We start from the raw sequence: 26,097 nt of genomic DNA, 5'->3' as shown, positions 1-26,097 counted from the left end.
CCGATTATGTCATTACATTGGTAAAATAAAAAATGACACATGAATTACAACGTAGGAGTGGCAGGGCCACAACCGACTAAGGGTGGTCGCAGTGGCGGATCCAGGATTTAGAGTCCGTGGGTGAAAAATAGACTTATCGGTTAAATTAATTTTATATTTGATTAAATTATTCGTCTTTTCGATATATATCATAAATCAATCAATAAAATATAAATAATAAGATACTACAAATCCATACTCCACACTAAAAGCATGAAATTAACAAATTTAAAACTTTCAATAATATTACTAATATTATAAATATTCATCATTCATTTATAATTGTCCTCGACGAGTTTTCATATTCTGAAAACGATCGATAATGACATCATTACTAACATTTATAAATACATCACGTTCTATGTAACACACTAGGCAATCATTTAAATATTGATTACCAATACTATTCCACACTTCATTTTTTATGTGCTTCATTGACGAAAATGCTCTCTCCACAGTTGCCGTAGCAACAGGTAAAATCAAAGTAAACCTTACAAGTAAATAAGTCTCCGCAAGATTTGCTTCAACCAATGCCTTCGCCAAATCACGAATTCCTTGCAAGTTGGAGAACTTGGGATTACCACTTCGCATATGAATAATGAAAGTATCGAGTTGGTAACTCAAATCTCGAATTTTTCCATCATCAAACTCACTTGGATAACACTTTGCTAAAGCCATGATTTTACCTTTGTCAAAATTAGAGAAAGAAGTGACTGGATTCAAGCTACCCATCCCAAGAAGCAAATCACTACTCACTACATCAAAACGGTCATTAAGCTCCTGAAGTTGCACATCAATGACAACAAAAAAGACTTCAACACGTAAGTGGTGCGCATAACTAACACCTGAAGACTTACATTTTGACTTTTCGGGAAAATAAGACTCATCCAACTTGGGAATCAAGATATCATACACATCACAAAATGAGAAAACATCATCCAACAAGGATTCCCATCCATTTTCCCTCATATCTTGCAATCTTTTCTTTGTAATATTAAGAAACTTCACGGCATTAACAATATCTTGATTTTTTTTTTTGTAAAATCCTACTCAACTCATTTGACATTGCCAACACTTTCAACATCAAGTGAAGCACAAAAATAAATTTAAATGTTTTAATATTTGTCAAAAGATACTCCGCTTGATTTCTATCACTTGATGTGGACCCTTCAAGTTCAATCACTTCAAGAACATGAACAATTAATAGATGAGAAAATAACAATAAAGTTATCTAAAATTTTGAAATGTGATTCCCAACGAGTATCACCTGGTCTTTGAAGCCCACGTTCTTGATGTAATTCTTGGCATTTTTGAACTTCACCGGATTCAAATAATTGCTCTAACTTTTTGGCTTGGTGATCATGAAGTAACCCTCTACGCTTGAAAGATCCTCCAACAACATCCAACACATTACTAACATGATAAAAAAAGTCTTCAACATCCAAATGTTTTTTAGCAATAGCCACTAGTGTTAGTTGCAATTGATGAGCAAAACAATGAATGTAATATGCCGATGGACTATCTTTCATAATCAAAGTTTTGAGCCCATTTATCTCTCCTTTTATATTACTAGCCCCATCATAACCTTGTCCATGTATTTTGGATGGACTTAGTGAGTGAACGGAAAGCAAAGATAAATTGCTTTCTTCAATGAACATGCCGATGTATCACTAACTTGGACAAGACCGATAAATAGTTCAACTACTTCACCATTCTTATTAACAAAACACAAAACAAGAGCCATTTGTTCTTTGTGAGAGATGTCTTTTGACTCATCAATTAATATACCAAAGTAATCTCCATTCAAGTCCCCAATTATTGCTTTCAATGATTCTTTGCACAAGCATTGGCAGTATCTTTTTGAATCATAGGACAAGTCAAAGTATCATTTTGTTGGACATTTTCTAATATCACTTTTCCCACATCCGGATGTTTGTCCCCATGCCATCGCAAAAATCCTAGAAAGAAGCCTTGATTAATTGAAGATTCACTTTCATTGTGACCTCGAAAAGGTAATCCATATTGCAAAAGAAGTCTTGACACATCAATTGAGACTTCCAAACACATTCGATACTCATTTTTTAACTTTTGAGAATGCTTATGAATAACAACTTGAATTGATTGATGATGATTTGACAAATCTAGCATCTTGTTGAAATATTTGTCATGAATACTATCAATATCACCAACATATTTACGGAATCTTTCAAGTGCCCTATTCCCTAAAACCCATTTTTGTGTAAAACTCACTTGTACTTCCATGGAAAAAGTCATCTTTGAATAAATAACAACATAGACAATAGACATAAACTTTCTCCACGCTATACTCCAACCATTTAGAATATGGACATTCAAACCAAATTTTACAAAATTGATGCGTTCTTTTACCAATTTCAGTTGGAGGATATGAATCCATTTTAGGTTGACAAGGCCCTTTTTGAATATAATGTGTTCTCACTTCATCCTTTATTCGAGGGTTATATTGAGCAGTTGGTACTCTTCTTCCTGGATCGGCTTCAAGTGAATCTAAATTAAGGTCATTTATAAGACTAGAAGGATTGACATTCGTTCTAGAACTTGCTTGAGAATGATTAAATTTCGCAAGAAACTTCTCCATCTCAATTCACAAAACTAGAACACTTTCCTACAAAAATTAAAATTCAATTCAACTCACAATTAATTCAAATTTAATAGGGTAAGTCATAGTTAATTCGGATTAACATGGTTCATATCACACAATTTTTAACCAACAATGTCTTACAATGTTCATTAGAAATTTAGAATATCAAAGTAAAATCAAAACTCTTGTCTACTATGAAATCAATCATCACTCATTAAAACTAAAAGAACTCAAGAAATAGAAATAAAAAAATCTTACAAAAATAGAATTACAAACTTACAATCTATAAAAGGTTGTGGATGGATGGAGAAAAGTGAAAACAATAACACCCAAATGAGGCTTAGCCGCTGTACGGAATGCTAAGACGGGCAGCGGGCGGCAACGACAACAAGTGATTTGGGTTCGAAATGGGGCAATGAAAATTTTGGAGAAGTTGAAACTTGGAGGAAGATGGGTTTGTAAATAGTTGAAGAGAAAGAGAACACTTTTATTTGTATTTAATCAAATAAAAGAAAAGTCAAAGGATTAATAATGTAATTAATTTAATTTAAATCAATAACAATTATAAAAAAAATTAAAAAAATAATGTGCCAGCTGTTTTTCCTTAAAAGAAGGTTCTTGGAGCCTTTTTTTTCTTAAAAAATGTCTGCAACAAATTTCTCAAAAAAATAGGTACAAATGGGATTCAAACCCGCAACATCAGCCTTCTAAAGTTGCCCTCCTACCATGGCACCACAATCCAATTTTGTTCTCTGGGTGGCACTCTTTATATTTATATAAATATTGTATATATATATATATATATATATATATATATATATATACACACACCTATGTATATATAGAGTTTTCGTCGAAGTTCGGGGGTGGCGTGGCACCCCCACACCCCTTCATAGATCCTCCCCTGGGTGGTCGGCCTAACACCCTTCGTCGAAAAATTAAATCGTGTATATATGAATACAATATTATATATTATAGGGAAAATGCAGAAGTATCCCCCCCCCCCCCCCCCCCCCCCCGCCCGAACTTATTTTATAAATAATTTTCTACCTCTTTTCGGCCTATGTGACACTTATACTATACTAAGGGGTCGTTTGGTTTGAAAATGAGTTATGATGGGATAAGTTATGTTGGGATAAGTTATATTGAGATTAGTCATGATGGGATAAGTTGTGTTGGGATTATTTTTTATTGAGTGTTTGGTTTGTTGTATTCAAAATAATAAATTTTTAGAACAATTTATTTGTTTACAAAAATGCCCTTCATTAATGTAAAAAGTGATATAACAAAAGGGTTGAAAGAGACATTTTTGTCATTTACCTATTTTATCCCGGGATTACTATACCACCCAAGGAGAGGGATAACTTATCCCGGTACTTGCCAACCAAATAACAAAATAAGCGGTACTATAATTTAATCCCGGGACTATTTGGTATTATCCCTCACACCAAACGACCCCTAAGGTCCTAGTGGTTGAACATACAACTACTTGATTCGAATGGACACCCTTTACCACTGCACCAAAGGCTTAACTTTTGTCAAGGGTGTCCAACTTTAAATATATATCATTTAAAAGTAAAATTTGACATCTATATGTACAACATAATTTTCCAACGAAGGGTGTCCAATTGCTATAACTCAGGGTCGTCTTAACCACTATGACACTAAAGCCATCGGTTGGCCCCCCATATTTTTGGGGGCCCAATTCTTTTCAACAAAAGAGCAACTTACAAAAATGACTATAGTTTTAGGGTTATTAAATTGGAATAGTCATAAATGTGATATTTACATAAAGTGACTATACTTTCTAACTTAATCTAGTTGTATTCTATGTCTGCCTATTTTTTAAAATACATTATTACATTTATAATTATAAAGCACTAAATAGGGTAACATTATTTAGAATTGGCAGACCTTTAATTAAGCCCGTTAAAAAAGTTTGTTTTTTTGTATACTAGTATACAAATCAAAATTTGAGGACATTTAAAATGGGAGAATCCACTTTTATAAAACGACAATACCTTAAATCATGCCACTTTGATTTGATGATTATTGTTTTCAAAACTTGTATAAAATTTGTTAGAATTGATACATCAATACAATGGTGCCAAACAATTTCTGGACTGATATCTGTATGACACATTTCACATATGAAAAATACAAAAAGATACCGTGAATACAAATACAAAGAATACAAGTTGTATTACGGTATGAATACATGTATTTGTTGGTTCATTCAACCTAAGAATTCTTGAATATTGTCATGCCCAGAGGCTACCCCCTTAACGTAACACGGGACCTAGGATCACGAGTGACCCCAAGCTAACCCTGTGTCTAACATATATCAAGCATACTGAGAATAACTGAATAAGACATGTACTATGCAGAAGCTAAAATCGTTGATAACTGAAAAAAGGGGAAAAACCCAATTGGTCTGAATAATAATATATAAATAAAGAGTTTAGTGATAACTGAAACAACATTGAAGGGTTTTATCAGGAATAACACTCTAAATTCAGTGTAATCCCACTAAGTAAGGTCTGGAGAGGGTAAAATGTATGCATACCTTACTATTACCTTAGAGGTAGAATGTTATTTCTTATAGACCATCAGTTAAACATAAACCGTCCAAAGTAGAATAGGGAGAACTAATGTAAATGAAGACATACATTTTAGGATTAGAGATATAACATAAATGAATTGCTATCACATCATATTGTCACAAACAACATACCTTAATTAGTAGGGTTGATTCTTGCCTTCTTGGTCCAAATCTCTTTCAAAGTTCAAAATCTCATGCGCTAACTCCAAATTATTGTTTCGTTTCTATCTCTGGCGCTATCTTATTTTTAGTCAGAGAACCTTTATTATTCGCTTTTGACGCGAGCCATAATTATCGCTTGAATAGGTTGACCTTTTCGTAATGGGCTTGTCATTGCAAGACCCATTAATCTGCCTAAGTGAGCTTTTTCATGATATATCATATAAAAAGAAACATTTTGATTAATAAAAGATAAAATATACTGAGTCATATATTAAAAGCAGGGTGAATTTATGTATACATTTTGGGTCATCAGAACCCGTGGCTATCCGACTAAACTCGATATATTACTTCTATAATTATTAAAGATTATATTAAATTAAAACTTGTGGAACCCGTTCACAAGATGGCTGGATGGTTCATTGGTACGACTGCAAGATTTCAACACAAAGGTCGCAGGTTCGACCCCAGGCAACCCTAATTCGCTTCAATTTATTTTTATTAACTAAAAACACGTTTTTCATTTAAAAAAATGTGTTTTTCATTAAAAAAAGAAGAAGCTAAATTCTGAAAGTTCTAAAAGTCAAAGACTTCAAAAAATTTCCTTCCCACCCACTTTTCAAGTTCCAAGTTCCAACCATATTTTTCTTCTCCCTTCAAATTTGTTTTTTTTTTATTTTTCACACAAAGAAAAAGCTTCAAGTCTCCAACTTCAAGTCAAGAATCTAGAGAAATCATCATTGTCAAAGTTTAAGGTAATTTTAGTTTATGATTTCTCTTTTTAATAAACAAACTAACAAGATAATTAATATATATATATATATATATATATATATATCGCTTTAATTTTAGGGTTTTCATATAAAAAAATCTTGTCATTACTTATAATAGGAAATCATCAATAGCTAAAGAATTGATTATCTAAAGCTTACATATTTTGTGGATGTAACTTGTAAGGAATGTGTTTCATTTTATATTATCAATTTTGAAGGGTGTGATTTCCTTTTTCTTTAATGTGAAAGGAGTGTGATTCTCTTTTTTTTTTAATGTGAAAGGGGTGTGATTCCCTTATTTTTTTAAATGTGAAAGGGGTGTGATTCCTCTTCTTTCTATGAATATGTGATTTCGAATGCAAAAGAGGCATAAGTCCTCTTTTTATATTGAATGTGTGATTTTCTTATTGTTAAATGTGAAAGGGGTGTGATTCCTCTATTTAAGTTAGATTTGCAAGGATTGTGATTCCTCTATTTTATTTGAACTTGCAAGGGTGTGATTCCCTTATTTTTTATTGTGAAAGATATGCGATTCTCTTATTTTATTTTAAATTTGCTAGTTAAATTTGTGACTAAGTTGAATAGTTATTTGAATTTGTAGGAACATTTATCCTTGAATATCTAAATGGATAAATTTTTTATTAAGCAACCACGTTTTAGTAGCGGTCCATCTGTTAGTTCACATGTAGCTCTAGAAGCTCGAGGAGAGACAATTACACCTTCTTGTTCAAATGTTGATTGTATTCTTGGGGTTGAATTTCTCAAACGGGATCCCGGAGAAAGAAAACCCATCTTTGAGTATGATTCTAATATTCGAGATGTTGTGAAGAGACATTATATTTTGATGGGGCCTTATCAACCAAAACTTCGTGTATATCCTAAAACAACATTTGGAACTAGGAATCAACAATTTAATCATGAGTGGTTTAATGCTCCAAATTCTGCTTGGTTGGAATATAGCATAGGTGATGATGCTATATTTTGTTTGTGTTGTTATTTCTTCAAGAATGAATTTGAAAGTCATGGTAATGCAGGATCATTTACACAAGATGGCTTTAAGAATTGGAACCATGGTCCAGAAAGAATTCGATTGCATGTTGGTGAGGTGAATAGTATTCATAACAAATGTTTGAATATGATGCTTGATTTTGCGAGTCAACGTCAATCAATTCAATCTTCTCTTCACAAGCGAAGTGAAAAAACAAAAAGTGATTATTGAATTCATTTAAATGCCTCAATCGATGTGGTAAGATTTCTCCTAAGAAATGGATTGTCATTTCATGGTCATAATGAGAGTGAAGATTTCGATTACAAAGGTCTTTTTCTTGAACTTTTGAAATTTCATGGGGTTAATCGTCCGAATGTGGAAAAAGTGATATTACAACATGCTCCAAAAATGATATGATTATTTGTTCAACAATTCAAAAAGAGGTTGTGGATGCTTGTACTAAAGAAACAATTAAAGCTATCATCAAAGACTTGGATGGTGATTATTTTGGAATACTAGTTGATGAATCAAATGACATTTCACATAAAGAGCAAATGGCACTAGTTTTACGATATGTTAACAAAAATGGAGAGTTGATAGAAAGCCTTTTGGGTATTGTTCATGTGGGTGATACATCTGCAAGATCATTGCAAAAAGTAATTTTCTCGTTAGTTTTGGATCACTCGTTATGCCTATCAAGACTCCGTGGACAAGGTTATGATGGAGCTAGTAATATGCAAGGAGATAAAAATGGCCTTAAGTCTTTGATTTTGCAAGATGCTTCGTCCGCATATTATATTCATTGTTTTGCTCACCAATTGCAATTAACACTTGTGGCTCTTTCTAAAAAACATCTGGATGTGAAAATTTTCTTTTATGATGTCATTAATGTTTTGAATACTATTGGGACATCTTTTAAATGTAGGGACTTACTTCGACAACACCAAGTTGAGAAGTTGGAAGAATTACTTAAATCTGGAGAAATTCTTACCGGACAAGGATTAAATCAAGAACGTGGCCTCAAACGACCGGGTGATACTCGTTGGGGATCCCATTTCAAGACCTTGGAGAATTTCATGATTATATTTTCTTCAATTGCTAATGTGCTTAAAGATATGAAAGAAGATTCTCCACATGATCTTGATAAACATGCGGCATATAACCTTTTAGATAAAATTCAAGAATTTGAATTTATCTTTGTGTTGCATTTGATGTTCAAGATGTTGCTTCTTACAAATGAATTGAACAAAGCTTTACAAAAGAAAGATCAAGATATTGTCAATGCTATGGGATTGCTTAATATTTCAAAGAGAAGATTACAATCAATGAGAGAGTGGTTTGGAGTCTTTGATGGATGAGGTTTCTTCATTTTGTGGTAAACATGATATTTTGGTTCCCGAAATGACTGAAGACTATCCAAGATCGAAGCGTAAGAAGTCCGAAATTTCATATTTACATCACTTTCGTGTGGAAGTGTTTTATGTAGTTATTGATTTGCAACTTCAGGAGTTCAATAATCATTTTGATGTTGTGACTAGTGACTTACTCCTTGGTATGCCTAGTTTGAATCCGGTTTATTCATTTGTTAATTTTAGTAAGAGCAGAATAATGAAGTTGGCCGAATATTATAAAAGTGAGTTTGGTGATAATGAACTTCAAGATCTCAGTTATCAGCTTGATAGTTTCATTGTCTATGCTGGAGAGTGTGATAGCAAGTTCCTCAACTTGAAGGAGATTAAAGATCTTGCTACGATGATGGCGCAAACAAAATTGGATCAAACTTGGTCTCTTGTTTATTTACTTGTAAAGTTGGCTTTGATTTTTCCTGTTGCTACGACAAGTGTGGAAAGAGCATTCTCATCAACGATGCTCATAAAAAATGATCTACGTAATAGCATTGGTAAAGAATTTTTGAATGGTTGTTTAGTTTGTAAGATAGAGCAGAAGATATTTGAAAATGTAAGTAATGATGCTATTATAGTTCGTTTCCAAAATATGAAGTCTCGTCGAGTACAATTGTAAACTGATGATATTTTTTGTGGTAATGTAATTTTTATGTATTGCTCGCTTAGTTATTGTTATTATAATTTTTTTGATCTTATCTTTAAAGCAATGGTGCATCCGTTTTCTTGAAATCCTGGATTCGCCTCTGATTACAAGTATCAAAATAAAAAATTATTACTAACTCAAATACCAAACGTGCAATACTAGCCTTTGTAATTAATTTTGAATTATGACATTCTGGTCACAATAGAGTTTCACACTATTGGTCACCCACCCCTGCTATTCTTCATGTGCGAACTATATAAAGTCATTTTTATGTAGTAAATCACAAACCACACAAGAGATATTAATTGTGTTGACACCCAATTTTGAATTCCGCAATATAAATTAATCATCGAGTTTCTTAAATTTCAAACGATTTGAAATAATTGACTTTATAAAATTCAAAATATTTTTCAAGTCATTTTAAGTAATTTTGTCATTTTTATAAATTTTAAAATAATAAATATGATAATTTATATAATTATGTGCCTAATTATTATATTTTATAAATATTCGAACATCGTCTAAAAAAGATTTGGTTAATTATGCAATAGTCTATATTTTAGGTTAATTAGTTTATAATCAAGTTAATTATTTTATTTTATTAAGATTAAGAAGCTCATTAATTGATTTATATTAATTCGTCTTATTTAACTTTTAGTTGAATTCACCAATTAATTTAATTAGGCTAATGGCTATAATCACAATCCCTGTGGCCAAGTCTTAAATTCAATTCTAGCCATTTTTGACCAACTCTAAAACCTTTTTTAGTCAAGCTTTTGACTCAACTTTGAGATTGAAAACAGATCAATTAAGCCCCAACTTTTGCACAATACAACAACAATCTAATACCCATTAGAAGCTCACTATACTCAATTTCCAACCCACCAGCCCACAACATACAACAATCCAATACATCAGTAACGCGTACAGTACATAGGCCCCGCCCCACGTCGTTTCTTCTTCCTTGCGAAGAACCAGAAATCGAAGCCCAGAAACTCTGCAAACCAGCGATTCTAGACGCGAGCAGCCCAGAATCGCAAGCCCAGTCCAGCAAAATCGACCTTGCGCGTGCGTCTACCTCGTTCTCTCGTAGGGAATACAGGTGTCGAAATCTCCCATCCCTTTCGTCCTTGCTCTTCAAATCGGACGTCTCTCCTCAAGATTCCATTGAGAATTTTACAAGGATGGTACAAGAATGAAGCTAGCAGCCTTATCTTCTAAGAATTGGAATTTCGAATTCGAAAATGTCAAAAAAAATCTACCCGATTTCCCCCCTTTTCAGCCCTAATATCCTTCTATATAAACCTCTTTTTGTCTTCATTATTAGGGGTTGGACAAAAAAGGTTGAAAAAAGTTGGATTTTTCTACTGATAGAGATAGAGAGAAATAGATATAGAAGAATATAAATATATATGAGATATAATCAAAATAGCAAGGAAGACCTTTTTTCGATCCTTTTCGTTTTCACTCGCCTTTTTTGTTTATCGAAATCTTCGAGGTTTACGCTTGTGGTGGTGGAATCTTGGTATCTTTAGCTCGTGGTCCCTCGTTCGCTGCCCGGAAAGATGTAAACTTTTTCCTAGTTTTGTTTACCTCGTAGTTCTTTTATGTTTTTCTATTCAGGTGTTCTTAGCTTTCTTTTAGTGTTCATAAGCTAGACTCTAGTTGGATATTTTAGTAGCTGTTAATGTTTCTGTTGTTCATATTTCGTTATAAGTACTCCTAGGTTTCTTGATACCTCATTCGTGTTGCCCATCTAATATGTTCTAAAGAGTATTGGGTATCTCGGTTCTAGTCCTTACACTTGTTCCTATAAATGTTAAGCATCTGATTTCGTATTTGTGCATCTAAGAAGTGTCACCTGTTTGGTTCGGTCTCTCATCCAAGAGTTACTATTTTCAAATTATTTGTTTATTTTCTAACATTCTCTTCTTTAGCATGATAGTACACATTTGCTCGTGTTTTCGATGTGGTTAATAATTGTTCAAGTTTAATTTGATAGAAACCTGTTTTGGTTATATTTTTTAATCGATTTCAGTAGCTGCGACTTTAAAAAAGGATTTTATATTTTTTTATCCATGAATTCCCTAGTTTTGGTTTGAAAACATGCCTTTGTTTAGCTTAAAGTTAATGTTGTTCTTGGTTGATGCATATGCTCTTGTAATTTGGTATTTTCTTTGAGGTTGGTGGGATGTTCAAAGTTCTCTTTTCATATTCGTTTTGAGGTTCAGCCTCTTGTTATGTTCATGTTAGTTTAATTTTCTTCTCATCTAAATTGCGTTACTACTTTGCCGTAAGCATAGAGGAGCTTGTTTTAGTTTAAACATGATTCTATGAGCTTATTAGATTCTTATCATCTTTAATTCCTCGTTTCACAATCGTTGTTGTATTTCTTGTTGTCCCTAGAACTTGTTGCTCCACAAGGAGTATTACTTTGATCTTAAAAATGGGAATATTCGTCGGTTTGCCTCTTCATTGATTTTTAAGATGCTTTTCTAGTAGATTATTATTTTCATGCCTTTGCTTTCTCCATATTTCCCTCATGTGTTCCTTGATTGAGTTAGACTTTGTGGTTAGTTTCTCGCTATTCCGCTTGATGCATTACTTAGTTCATTTTTTTAGATGAGTGATTAACCTGTTTTGATGTGAAATTGTTATCTTTTGGTTCTTTTAGCATCGGTAGTTGCTTTATATGATAAAATTGAGAACATGTCATATTTGTTTGCCAAAAACCGATCTCTGTCCAAGCATGACGTAATTTACCATAAAAGCCTTTATTTAATCCCGCTCGAATAAATTATGCTTATAACGAATCCATACATGTTTCACTTGTCTAAAAAATTAAATAAATCACGAGTTGTTTCCTATTCCAATGAGCAAGTGTTGATTTTAGTAAGTGGTTGATTATAATGACTGCTTGTATCTTTCAATAATAAGTTTAACTTTTTATCACAAATGAATACTAATATTTACATTTGTTCTTTTCACATGTGACACCCGTTTGAGTCCATTTGGACTCCCATTCCCTTGCATTCTCTCCTTTTCCGCTGGGTCGTGAAAAGGAAGCTAGTCTTATTGGGTTAAAAACCCAAACCAGAAGTGCCGCAGATTGGAGAGTGGAAGAAATTGGGTAAAAAAGGGCCCACCTTTATTTTTCAAAGTTGTATATTGTTACTTTGGGCCTAAGCTGTTTTGTCTCACTTATTATTACTTGTTAGTTCTTAAGACAAGTGGAAGAATTGGGCCTAAGGCCCAAAAGAATAATATTTCTTTTATGTTAGACTAAGATAGGTACAACTGATTTAAATGGGCCAAATGCCCAAAACGAAATTAGGCCCAAATATTGGCTCAGGCGGACATAACCAGACTTGGGCCCAAAACTCTCTCTCTCTTTATTTTATCTGCTACTCAATTTTAAGGTTTTTCTAATTCGATTTCCCCAAAAGATAGTCATTTCGAGATTTCCTAAAGACAAAATAATTTTACTTATTTTATTACTTGCATTACTTTGAAATATTTTACTTAAGTAATTCCTTATATTATTTTCCTTCCCCTTAAAATAATTTTAAGCTTTAAGTTATGAATTTCCCAAACTTGTTTAAGCATGCCTCTTTTGAATAATTAGTCAAATAGTTAATTACCGGATAACCGCGTGTTAGCGGACATTTCGGGTGCTTTCAAACCCTTCCCGAGATGTTAATATGAACCTCGAACCCTTTAAATATTTTCATTAGATTTACTGTTTTGATCTATTGGAAAAAAATAGTTTTCTTAATTTTTCTTTAAAAATTAAGTGGCGACTCTAAAAATCAGTTTAATATTTTTTTTAACTAAAACAGAATGTCAACTCTGTTGGGGAATTGAATGGGTTCTAACCTTAAAATTAACTTATTTGGCTATTTGTTTAATTGCTTACTTGTTTCAATTCTTGTAAATTATAAATTGTTGCATTCATGACATTGATTCTGCCAAACGGCAAATAGTTTGCATTAGGAAAAAATGCGGTTAAGTGACTTTCCACAACTGTCCTTTAGAAAAAAATACCTTCGAATTCTTTTGAAGTGATAAACGAATAGTTGGTTTGTGGTCATCCAACATCGTTTATTAGACTTCACCCCGTAGTTTGTCTGACTCGGGTAACAAGGTCTTATCTAAACCAATTCTTAGTCAACTAGTGTAGAGCGAAACCAAATCCCTTTTAGAGCATTGAACTAAGATGACCCAACACCCAAGGCATGTTGGGCCAATTAGAAAGACCACTTTGAGTCCAAAACGGCTCATGGCCTAAACAGACGATCATACTTATATGTTTAAATTTGAAGGATGTATACGTTATTTGAAAAATCATTGCTCCTTGGGGGTTGGGAGTTTAGTCGAGGAAGGAGTTGTACAAGCTACTATTCCATCCAAAATGTAGACATCCGGAGACGACAAGAAATCAATGACAAAGGACCTTCCATGGAAGCACAGTTTAGGATTGTACCCCTGCGTGGGACTGATTATTTGTATCCCATATTCCCCATTCAGTTTATCGTAAACCTTGTATAAATTTGGTTTTTGGGGGTAATGGAATGTTTCAAATGACGTATACATCTCTCAAATTGTTAGGCCTACCCTTGACACAAAAGGGTCACATATTTGTTTAAAGTGCGCAATAACTGTTTATGTGTTATAACTGTTTGTGTGATTATGTTGCTTTATTTGGAGATGTTCTAGCCTAATATTTTGAAAATTTTCTAGAAACCCCTAAGCATAAATATCAAGTCACTATCAAAAGTGCGTCCAAATATTCTTCGAGTCTTTAGTTTCCCAATAAAATTCGAACTTTATTTTTCAAATGTTACTCTCTCAGAAAAATATCATTGTCTCAAATCGAAAGAGATCAAGCTAAGTCGAACTACGTAGGACCTGAATTCTCCTTCGTAAGATACGTAGGCAGCCTTTCAAGGTTTGGTCCCCATTTTTGAGAAATTATGTTTTCCTAACTCTTGCAAGGAGACTAGAGTTTCATATCAATCGAAAATCAGAAGCATCAAAAAGACCTTGGCTCCACAAAGTTGACTTCTTTGATTCACTAATCCCAAAGTCAAATAGACAAATTCCAGTCTATTTAGCTAGCTCTCTATGTCAGTGGGCCACGTTATCTCCGAATAAAACAACTCTTGTGTGTTTACAACTATGCGTGATATCTTGTACTATTTATTACCTTCATGCACTAACACGTTTACCTTTTGAGTTATTTTTCATTTGTCAGGTATTTTGAACTGATCTGTGTTGATAAGCTGACCGAACACCTTTACTTTACAAGATCTAAAGCTCTTAAGATTCCTTCCCTAACCGAAGTCTACTAAAAGGAAAAGCCACAATGGTTGACAACAGTGAAGAGATTGGCCTGACCGAAGTTGCTATAGTCCAGCCTTCTACCGCTGAACAAAATGAGTTGATCGCACAACTGACGCAACATGTTGCTGAGTTAAGGGCTGAGATCCACAAAAAACAAGATTTTCCAAATTTAGGTACCACCGTGAACATTCCAGGCAATGAAAGACCTCCACTCTACTTTCCTCCTCTGAATTCAAGTGCAGAACATTTCATTAACCCACCCTCCAACTCTATTCAGAATCCTTCTACCATCGACTTAACTACCCCCAATCCCCATCACACCACCACCTCGTATCAAGCACCACCACCTCTTCAAAATATCAACCCTCAAACCTTCTCTCTCCCTCAAAACCAAAATACGAACAATGCTCAGACTTTCCCCCATCTTCCAAACCAAAATACCAACCCTCAAGCATTCCTCCAGATATACCAAGCTCCTCAAAACACCCAAAATCCTTCTACCACTCTACCCTTGCCTCCAAAACCTACTTTCCAAATCCCAGTCCAAAATGAACCTTACACTAATTATTCTGAGCTTGATCATTATGAGGAGCATGAAAAAGAGTGGAGAACCAAGGAAGAAAAGTCCAAGCAGAATATAAAAGAGGAGATCATGAAAGCCATGAAGGAGTTGCATTATACTCCAGAAGTCATCGGGTTCAATTATGAAGATTTGTGTATCCATCCAAACTTGGACCTTCCAGAAGGGTTCAAAGTGCCGAAGTTCGACACTTTTGGAGGAATTGGAAATCTGTTGGCTCATATGAGAGTTTATTGTGACCAACTTGTAGGAGTTGGCAAGAATGAAGCCTTGTTAATGCGGCTCTTTAGCCGAAGTTTAAGTGGAGAAGAGTTGGAATGGTTTACCTACCATGAAGTAAAGCAGTGGTCTACCTTGAATGCACTAACTAAGGATTTTGTCGAACGGTTCTTCTACAATGTAGAGATCGTTCCTGATCGACATTCTTTAGAGAAGATCAAACAGAAATTCACTGAAAACTATCGTGAATATGCGTATAGATGGAGGAAAGATGCCGCCCGGGTTCGACCTCTCATGTCTGAGAAAGAGATCGTTGAAGTGTTCATACACATTTAAGAACCAGAGTATTATGATATGATAATGTTGCTTATTGAAGCAAAATTTGCGGAGATAGTTAAGATAGGTGAGACTATCAAGGATGGACTTAAAACTGGAAATATTTCTCCCGTTGCCGCCCTAACTAAATCTTCAGGATTGTTAAAAAAGAAAGAGATGACGTGTCTTCCATTTCCTACATATATGATGAAAAAAAACACTTCAGAAAATCCTCACTATACAAAGGTTATCCTCGAGCTCTACAAAATTCATATCCAGCTTGTTATACCCAATCAGGTTATCAAACTCCACCTTCGAGTTACCGAATTCCACATTCTTTTTACCAAACTCCACATTACCAAAATACTCGTCCATATTACCAACCTCCATTAGTTAATTGTTCAAATATCCAATCAAGTTACCAAACTCCACCCCCACACTACCAAAACACCTTTCCTAACTATCGAGCTCCGCAATACACAAATTTCCAAACGCTAGCACCAAATCATCGAAATCCTCCAAACTATCGTCAAGTGCCTCCACAGCCACAAAATAATTACAAACTCCTCGCCCAAATCTTGAGAAGAAACCTTCTAGAGTCTTTACTCCTTTTGAAGAATTGGGCCTATGGCCCAAAAGAAAATATTTCTTTTATGTTAGACTAAGACATGTACAAGTGCTTTAAATGGGCCAAATACCCAAAATGAAATTAGGCCCAAGTACTGGCTCAGGCGGACATATAACCAAACTTGGGCCCAAAACTCTCTCTCTCTCTCTCTCTTTATTTTATGTAAAAATTAGGCAAATGACATAGTATAAGAAAGAAATTACTTTCTTTCCCTACTCTTTCATTAATTACCAAAAATCCCTTTTTTTTAGTGTTTTTCGGATACATAATATAGCAGTGTGGATACTTAATATAGCAGCGCGGATACTTAATATAACAGCGCGGATACTTTAATTAATAACAGGCGGATACTTAAATTATTAAGTTGTTAGCAGCATGGATACTTAATTAACGGGCGGATGCATAATATACCAGCGCAGATACTTTAATTAACAACGGGCGGATACTTAAATTATTATGTTGTTAGCAGCACGGATACTTAATTAACGGGCGGGTGCATAATATAGCAGCGCGGATACTTTAATTAATAACGCGCGGATACTTAAACTAATAAAGTATCCGGTTAAGTTGAATTGGGGGAAAATAAGGGATTTTTGTATTTTAGTAAAAGAGTACGGAAATATTGAAAATAGGTAAAGAAGTGTTGTGTATTTAAGTAATTTTTCCTTATTTTATCTGCTACTCAATTTTAAGGTTTTCCTAATTTGATTTCCCCAAAATATAGTCATTTCGAGATTTTCTAAAGACAAAATAATTTTACTTATTTTATTACTTGAATTACTTTGAAATATTTTACTTAAGTAATTCCTTATATTATTTTCCTTCCCCTTAAAATAATTTTAAGCTTTAAGTTATGAATTCCCGAAACTTGTTTAAGCATGCCTCTTTTGAATAATTAGTCAAATAGTTAATTACCGGATAATTGCGTGTTAGCGGACATTTTGGGTGCTTTCAAACCCTTCCAGAGATGTTAATATGAACCTCGAACCCTTTAAATATTTCTATTAGATTTACTGTTTTGATCTATTGGAAAAAATAGTGCGACTCTAAAAATCAGTCTAATATTTTTTTTAATTAAAACAAATTGTATTAGGCAAATCCAATGCAAAGAACTTGACTAAGAAGATGTTGGCAAGTAAAGTCGATCTATGGCCTACTACCCGCTATATTAACACCCTTTGTCACTCAGTTGAGCAGCACATTTATTTTACAAAATGATTTCGTTGTTAATTTACTTTCTGTAGTCTGTAAACAAACCCGAAAACTTTCGAATCAATGGTCTATAATCATCGATTTCATTGAGGGTCTATAATCATCGCCTTTTCTAAAACCTAATGTGAGGGGGCCCATGAGGATGTCCATAAATGAAATACTTTTCTTTATCGATCGTCAATTTCTTACTCAAAGTAATTGCAAAATTTACACAAATAACGACATTCAAAAGTAATAAAGTTATAACTAAAGGATATGAATTGAAACTAAACGGTGTAGCTAAAGTGGATCCCACAAATTTGAAAAAGTTGTACACTAATTAAATTAAAATAGAATAAAAAATATTTTCTTATTTTATCAAAAAATACCCTTGCAACTAATTTTGACAATTCATGTGACGCAGTTGGAAGAGTTAATATTCACACTTTACATCATCCTGATTCGTTGGAATATTCTAATCTATCACAAAATGCACGCACATTACATAAGTTTTTTCTCTCACGCATAAGAGGCTAGTCTAATTCACGTTTTTCTTATGTTGTTACTCTATCTCGCTCTATATATATTTGTGTCTATGCATTCAATTTATTCTAACTCATCACTCTTGATTACTCCGTTTATACCGTTTCGAAAATTCAAAGTTGTCCATTCTTGATTTTCCAGTAGAAAAAGGGGTTTCTCTATTACTCTGTTTTTTTACCATTTGAAGAATTCAAAGCTATCCATTCTTGATTTTCCGGCAGAAAAAAGATGTCTTTATTCAGGTTAGTATTTGTAAATGCAGTTCAGTCTTGTTGTTATAGTGAAGAATTTCTTTAAGACACATATATGGTTGTGATTTTTGATTGATAACAAAAGGTGTATTTTGACTCAGGTGAGGAATATGGATTCAGAGGATGACTATGTTTCAAAGAGGAGGACTAGACAACAATCTTTAAAATATATGGTCGAGATAATTGAAAAGAGGAACGAGTTGATTCAAAGTGGAAATTCTACTAATGGAAGGAAAAGAAAAAAGATAGAGACTTCTAGAGGTGACGAAAGAAATGTGGAAAACAACGAGAGGAGGAAGTTCAGTCCAAGAACTTCTGAGTCCTGTAGAAATCAGCCTTTTGTTGAGGAAGTATCTGATGATTATGATTCGTCGTAGGAGGAGACTAATTCTGATGAGGATTAGGAGGAGGAGGAGGAAGAGAGTGATATTGATGTTGTTATCGTTTAGGAAGAAGAGCAGAGTAATCCTGATATCGTTATCATTGTGGAGAAGGAGGAGAGTGATCCTGATGTTGTTATCGTTGAGAAGGAAGAAGAGGAGGAGAGTAATCCTGATGATGTTATCATTGCGGAGGAGAAAGAGAGTGATCTTAATGTTATTATCGTAGGGGAGGAGGAGAGTGATCCTGATGTTGTTATCGTTGAGGAGAAGGAAGAGGAGGAGAGTAATCGTGATGTTGTTATCATTGCGGAGTAGGTGGAGACTGAACCTAACATTATTAACATTGCATAGGAAGAGGAGGATGAGGAGATGAAGAGTGATCCTGATGTTGTTAACGTTGTGGAGGATGAGGGAGTGGTGGTGGAGAGTGAACCTGATGTTGAGGAGGATGAAGAGGAGAAGAGTGATCCTGATGTTGTTATCGTTACAAAGGAGGAGGTGGAGAGTGATCATGATGTTGTTAACATTGCGGAGGAGGAGGAGGAAGTGGAGGTTGAACATGATATTGTTAACGTTGTGGAGGAGGACGAGAGTGGTCATGATGTTGTTATCATTGAGGAGAAGAAGTCTTTTATGTTGAATGCAACATATGAGGCTGTTTCTTCTAAGTTAAACAAGTGCAAGACAGGGGACAAATCCAAAAAGTTTACTGATACAACCTCATATTCTATGTTAGAATTCGAATCTTCAACTGATGCTCTTCGAAAGAATCCGAAGAAGATTCTTGAAGAGTCTGAGTTTCTGAAGTTTATTGTTGATTCAATAAAAAATGTCAATGATCATAATGAAGTCATTCCTCCAGAAGAGAGGGAACATGTTTATGTCAAAGAAACACTTCCTTTAGTATTCCAATTTGAAGACGAGGAACCTCTTTCATTGAGAAAGAAAAATGGGAAAAGGAAATTGAAGATCTTTTTTCTGAAATGAACGTGTATCTTGGAATCACATATTGGATTTATGAATCCATCAGTTTCGCCAATGCAAAGTGGATAACTAAGTGAGTGTCAAATGGGGAACCACCATCTTCTTCTAGATGAACAAATTGAACTCATATGTTCAGTTTGTTCATATGTGATGAGTCAAATTGGTTCATCTAGAACAAGACGGTGGTTCCTCATTTGACACTCACTTAGTTGTCCACTCTGCATCGACGAAACTGATGGATTCGTAAATCCAATATGTTATTCCAAGAGACACATGTTCATTTCAGAAAAAAGAGCTTTAATTTCCTTTTCCCATTCTTCTTTCCCTGGGGAAGAGCTTCCTCGTCATCAAACCTGAATATTAAAGGAAGTGTTTCTTTGACAGAAACATGTTCCTTCTCTACAGGAGGAGTGAGTTTATTATGATTATCACAGTCCTCTTTATATGAGGATTTACACTCCCCGTAATCAGACCCCTCCTCATCATCAGATTCATCCTCATCATTCTTACTCTTGGACTTGTTCAGAGAGCGTGGTCGAAGAAGATATGTTCGGCCTTTGTTGTGGTTTTCATCCTCAACAACAAGTTGAGGTACAATAACTACATCAGGATCACTCTCATCCCCTGAATTCATAAATATGCACCTGAGTCAAATCACACCATCATTAGCACACTAAAAATTGATGAGAAAATAATTAAGTTCGTTTTAGACTACCAAAATGACAAATATTTTGAGAAAGAGGAAGTCGTACTAAAAGAATAGTGTGAAACACTAATGTGACTAAATCGTTGTAATTCAAAAGGATAATAACATGTAGGAGTGACAAACAAGCTAGTTGAATCGATCGAAAATGAGTTAAACAAAAATGGATAAAGTACTCGACTCGACTCATTTTAAAGTGTTTTTTATCACTCCACCCCGACTAGCCCCCTTGCCCCCCTATCCCAAAAAAATGAAAAAAAAAATTATTTGTTTTTTTTATAAAAAATAATTAATTCTTTTTAAGGTTTTTTTTATCACCATACTAGCCCCCCCACACCACCCATGCCCCCTATCCCACTTTTTTTTTTGAAGATTTCTTACCCCTCCCCCTACCCTTACCATATTATCCCTTAGTTATTTCTTGTTATTTGAATCATAATATTTTTCATATGCTTTCTCGCCTCCTAGGGCAACCTCAAATTGCATTTCGAATCACATATACCTACTTCTTTTATTGAAAAACTATGTTCCTTTGCATGTTGTGTTGGTGCTTCAATTGTCCTTGTTGTATATTTCCAAAGTTGTTTCCAATTCTTAATAACTTAATTCCATGTTTCAGCATACACATGTAAACCCCATAAAGCATAATAATGTTATCCCTAATAGTCACTTTAAGAAGTATTGGCAAAACCATGTAAGGACTTTACGGAGCCATGCTCTTATGGACTTACTTGCCTCATTGATGCACTTCCATGTCCCGTGACTCCGATGATGCCTGCCATCTCCTCAATTGGCAGAAAGGCGGCCCCAAAACTGGCTCAAATGTCAAAAACTTCTCTCTTCTTGCCGCTAAGGTAAATTCGTCTTCATCATTGGAGTTCTCTGACGATGTAGGAATAGCAAAATAGCTATTCGGGGCACTAAATTCAAATTATTGTTCTTGTGGTTGCTTAATTGAAGAAATTGTTAAGAAATCCTCCAAATCAATTGAGTGATTGAGCGAGTGCGTAAGAGTATCACCACTTAGTTACAATTTTAGCTATTTCCACAATCCACAGTCTTGTCATGTCCTGTACACTTAATATTCTTCTCTGCTAACAATTGAATCCACATTGTCCGGCCCGCCTCTGTTATGTTAGTTATCCTTTTCTTAAATTGAAAATTTTTTTGTTCTTCTTTTCTTTGTACATTATTTCCTGTTCTGTATGGCAGTCCTTATTTTTAATGAAGAGAAATGGAGAATGGAAATGAGATGTATTTGCTTAAATCATTTAGTCAACTACACATCAGCGTAATCAAATTGAGATATAACATAAAAAGAACAATTAGAAGGAATATATGAAAACATCTATGTTTATTGACATACTCTCATAGTCGGACTACACTATAAAAATAATTAAGACCCATTAAGATCTTTGCTAGAAACTCGAGGAACTACGATTTGATGTTAGCTCCATCATTCATAAATATTCTTATTTTTGGAACTGAATTTGTCCAACAATCAGCACCTTAATAACTACATCATTATTTCCTTTCTCATGACTAGCTAAGTTAAATCTTTATTGTGTTCCTCTGAGATTGTTATGTTGATATTGTTTCTGGTAATTCTTCTTTTGTGCAGAAAACCCAGTATTGTAACATACATACGGATAATAACTTATATTGGAATACTGCTTGTGAATAGGTCCTACAACGCATACATGGAATGGCTTATGCTGGGCTAACAATTAAAGAACTAAATGACTTTTTTGATCACTTGGCCTCAAGTGAAAACAGGTGATGAAGGAAGCGTATTTGTGTATATATTTTTTTTAATTTAAGGGTTGGGCAATGTCCATATATAAAATAAATCAAAAGTGCATAGAAACATGACCTGGGCCAAAAGTGACCCAGGTCCAAAGAAAAGAAACAAACTTCGCAGATCGGCATTTACATTTAGGATTCGAGTTCGAATGCAATTTTCATGGGAACTCATCTGATATATTAATGTGCCGCGAAATCTTGGCACATTTGATGCTTGAAAACTAAGAATTAATACTAGAATCAAGTGTATTTATGTGGATATGATGTGTTTGGTAGTGTTTGTACAGGTAAACAAGTAGTCGTGAAAGAGAAAAGAAAAGAAGAAAATGCAAGCTGGAATTTGAGTTGCTGACAACCCAAGTGAAGATCACGGACGTCTCTACGGGCCATGACGATCAAGACGGATCGTGATAGCATCTGTGGTGCAATTTCCAGTATGCTAGCATTAAAGACCTAAGTTTGGGAAAGTTGAAGGGAAGATAACGGAGGGCTTCACGGACCGTGAAGCCCTTGACAAACCATGGTAGCTTCCGTGGTGCAATTTCCAGTAGGCAAGTATTGAAAACCCAAGGTGGGGGAATTCTAAGTGAAGACCACGGAGGGCTTCACGGACCGTAAAGCCCTTGACGGATCGTGGTAGCTTCCGCGGTGCAATTTCCAGTAGGCAAGTATTGAAGACCTAAGATAGGGGAATTCCAAGTGAAGAACGCAGACACCCAGATGGACAGTGGTCTCTTTAATGGTCCGTGTTGTTGTCTGTGAATGTAGATTAGGCGTTATCGCTGCTTGCTGCACTTATGTATCTTCTCCCTCTAATTCTGCGGTTTCGACGCGTTCTCGAAGGTTAAGTGCATCACTAGAGGCGTGGGATTGAGATAGTATAGGCTTGGAGCCTTTTCTGTAATTTCTTAGAGTGGACGGCGTTCCACGATAACTGTTGTTGGAGTGGATTCTATTGGAGATACCATCATCCTCGGGGTCATTCTTTCTAGTTGGGCTGGGAGCGTATCGCTGGCTGGGTAAACTCGATGATTTCGGCGATCTCCCCCGGGCCTCTCTTTCTAGCTAGGATGGGAGTGTGCTGCTAGCTGGGTGTCCCTGGGTCGCTCTTTCTAGATGGGTTGGGAGATGACTGCATAGTAGTTAGACAGGCGATATCTACCTCATCCACGAGTCCTTCTTTCTAGCTGGCTTGGGAGTGGATCTTTCAAATCATTCCCACAGGAGATCATTTCCCATTTTTTCCCGATCCTTCGAGAAAAAGATTCATTCTCTTCATAAAAAATAGGAGGTAGAATTGATATGAAAGTGAAAGCCGGCCCAAGCAGGATCCAAAGACGTTTAAGTCCAGTTACCCAATTTTTGGGAGTTCTAAGGGAAGACCATGAAGGGCTTCACCTACCGTGAAGCCCTTGACGGGTCGTGGAGGCAGTCGTGAAGTGTCCGACAGTTCAGTCTTACTCTTTTTAAAATACTTTATTTGAATTAATTAGGTCATTTTTTAGTTTTTTTTATCTTGTCTCACCTTGAACAACGAACGAGTTTTTAGATATTCTTATTTTTGGTTTTCGATTTTAACATTGAATCAAAGTTTGAAGGTTGGATTTCTGTTTCTTGAATTATCAAAGTGGCTTGTTGATTTGCTTATTTTCGTAAGTACTTTCTCAAAATGCTTTCATATTATATTTCTAAATGTTTACATGAAATCATGAGTGGCTAAATACCACAACAGGTATTGTGGGATCTATGACGTAAATCGAAGTGTAATTCCGTAAAACGAGTGATAGGCGATTTATATGTGCAAATTATAATTTAGCTTTCGTTATTCATGTATTCTAATGAGTGCACACATTGGAGTGAGCCTGTATCTGCCATTTGTTTGAGAGAAAAATGATAGTTAGGAAAAAGCTAAATTAATCGGAAGAAATAGAGTCAAAGTTCGAGTTCGAGAGAAAAGAACTTTAACACTATTGTAAACGAGGGTAAACCTAATAACACTCTGGGACCGAGAGGACTTGAGTGAAAATTACTTGATTAGACTGAGAATTATCAAATATATTTAACTCGTATGTATTTTGTAGAGATAAACTGCATGAAACTCAATTACGGAAGAACATTAGATGCTATGGAGAACGCAATCCTAGTTTCATTTAATCATCGAAACAACTTTAGAACTTAAAACTCTGTTAATTATTGATCTGGATTTTGATTACCAATTTTAGATTCTAGAACATCACAACTACACCCATTTTACTTTCTGTAACTATTTCTTTAGGAAATAATAACGACATTTGAGTAAACGCGACAGTGAAATCATTTTTGTAAAGAAATTCTCTGTGGGATCGACCTCAACTCACGTTGAGTTCTATAAATTGACTTCAACCGTTTATATCTGTTAATTAAGGTGTAAGTTTGGACGTATCATATATCTTGCTTGCCTTTTTTTTCACAGTGCTAACTTTGATTATCCTCTTATAGTTGAAAGTTTATGTTTTGAACCATCCTTGTTCGACTATTTGGTGTGTTGTTTCTATCTAATTGTAGATGATATTTGCCTGCTGTGGTAACTCCTGATTAAAATTAAACTGCATTTGATCTATTCCTGCAAAGCTGAAAACATAGTTAGTTAAAAAATCAGCAAGTTTATTCCCTTCTCTGCAGGTGTGCTCAATCATCGTTGTACCATTCTCCATAGCTCTTTTTATAACTCTAATCTCTACTGCAATCGACCAAGGTATCTCCCAGATACCATCTAGCACCTTCTTAATAATCAGAGAATCTGTCTCCCTTACAAGAGGCATAAGATTATGCTCTAAACAGTATAAAATGCCGCTACTGAATGCTTTGGTTTCAGCTTCCAAGGTTGTACAAAAGGATATACTCTTAGCTTCAGCATACATCAAACACCCTAGGTGATTTCTCACACAAAGAGCCCTAGCACTATCCCCCAAAACAGGTCTACTTGAGCCGTCAGTGTTACATTTAAAAGTACCTTCTTCAGGACATCTCCACCTTATAACTCTGCTAGTCAAGATAGGACTGTAAGCCTCTAAAAAACGTACAATTAGGGGCCATGACTTTTGTACCTCCACCAACCATGAATATCGTACTTTGGTCAGCAAATATACGTTTTTATTAATCTCCATTTCCATTGAATGCCTTGACATTTTGCCTCCATGTTTGAGGACATTTCGTCTCTTCCATACTTTCCAAACTATGAATGCAGGGACTGCCTTGCATAAAGGTTTCAACTTTGTCACACCATCAAACTCCCACCATGTCTTAATAACTTATGTTAGTTGAACAAAAGGCCCTGGGATATCTGCAGCTCCTGCAAATACTCTTCATAGATAGTTTGCGTCACGACAACCTACAAATAGATGGTTAAAAGATTTGTGTGTCCCTGCATTACAACAACAACATACCATAGAGTCACAAATTTTATATCTAACCAAAACCTGACCAATGGGGATTCTTTGGAACTAGATTCTCCACAGAAGAAAGGGAATTTCACCTTCTATTGGATTACTTCTTTGTCTAATCAATTCCCGAGCACTTCTAACTCTGAATTTCCCTGAACTGTTAGGCATCCACCAAGCTATATCACTCTCTCCAGAATTATGATCTGCTAACACCTTGAAAACATGCTAACAAAACTCTTTTGTAAACACATTAGACATTAAAGGCTTGTTCCACTCTCCATTACTCCACATGTTGATTCACCTCCTACATGGAGCTTGAGAGATTCTGATTAGTCTGCTCTAAGTGATGAATAGAGCTAATTTGGGACCAATTATCATACCAAGTACTCCCTCCGTTTCAAAAAGAATGACCTCATTTCCTTTTTAGTTTGTTTCAAAAAGAATGACCTCTTTCCTTTTTTGGTAACATTTTAATTTCAGCTTTCCACGTGGCATGTTTAAA

At 34.9% G+C, this 26,097-nt stretch overlaps 3 protein-coding genes and 1 pseudogene across 3 annotated transcripts; 3 read left to right on the top strand and 1 right to left on the bottom strand.

The window, feature by feature from the left end:
- Nucleotides 1-1,223: 1,223 nt before the first annotated feature.
- Nucleotides 1,224-2,313, bottom strand: LOC125814618 (uncharacterized; annotated as a pseudogene).
- Nucleotides 2,314-6,818: 4,505 nt separating this feature from the next.
- LOC125814607 (uncharacterized) lies at nucleotides 6,819-7,412 on the top strand. Its single transcript, XM_049494075.1, has one exon. The coding sequence runs from the start codon at nucleotides 6,819-6,821 to the stop codon at nucleotides 7,410-7,412; it is 594 nt and encodes a 197-aa protein (XP_049350032.1).
- A 182-nt stretch (nucleotides 7,413-7,594) lies between these two features.
- LOC125814598 (uncharacterized) lies at nucleotides 7,595-8,539 on the top strand. Its single transcript, XM_049494065.1, has one exon. It carries the CDS (start codon nucleotides 7,595-7,597, stop codon nucleotides 8,537-8,539), a length of 945 nt encoding a protein of 314 aa, XP_049350022.1.
- A 43-nt stretch (nucleotides 8,540-8,582) lies between these two features.
- LOC125814587 (uncharacterized) lies at nucleotides 8,583-9,203 on the top strand. The gene has a single exon (XM_049494054.1). The coding sequence runs from the start codon at nucleotides 8,583-8,585 to the stop codon at nucleotides 9,201-9,203; it is 621 nt and encodes a 206-aa protein (XP_049350011.1).
- The last annotated feature ends 16,894 nt before the right edge of the window (nucleotides 9,204-26,097 follow it).

This window comes from Solanum verrucosum, unplaced genomic scaffold (genome assembly GCF_900185275.1).
Source record: "Solanum verrucosum unplaced genomic scaffold, falcon-dt-bn FXZP01000085.1, whole genome shotgun sequence".
NCBI lineage: Eukaryota > Viridiplantae > Streptophyta > Magnoliopsida > Solanales > Solanaceae > Solanum > Solanum verrucosum.
Note: the sequence above shows the minus strand (reverse complement) of the source record. Positions and strands in the feature narration are given on the sequence as shown.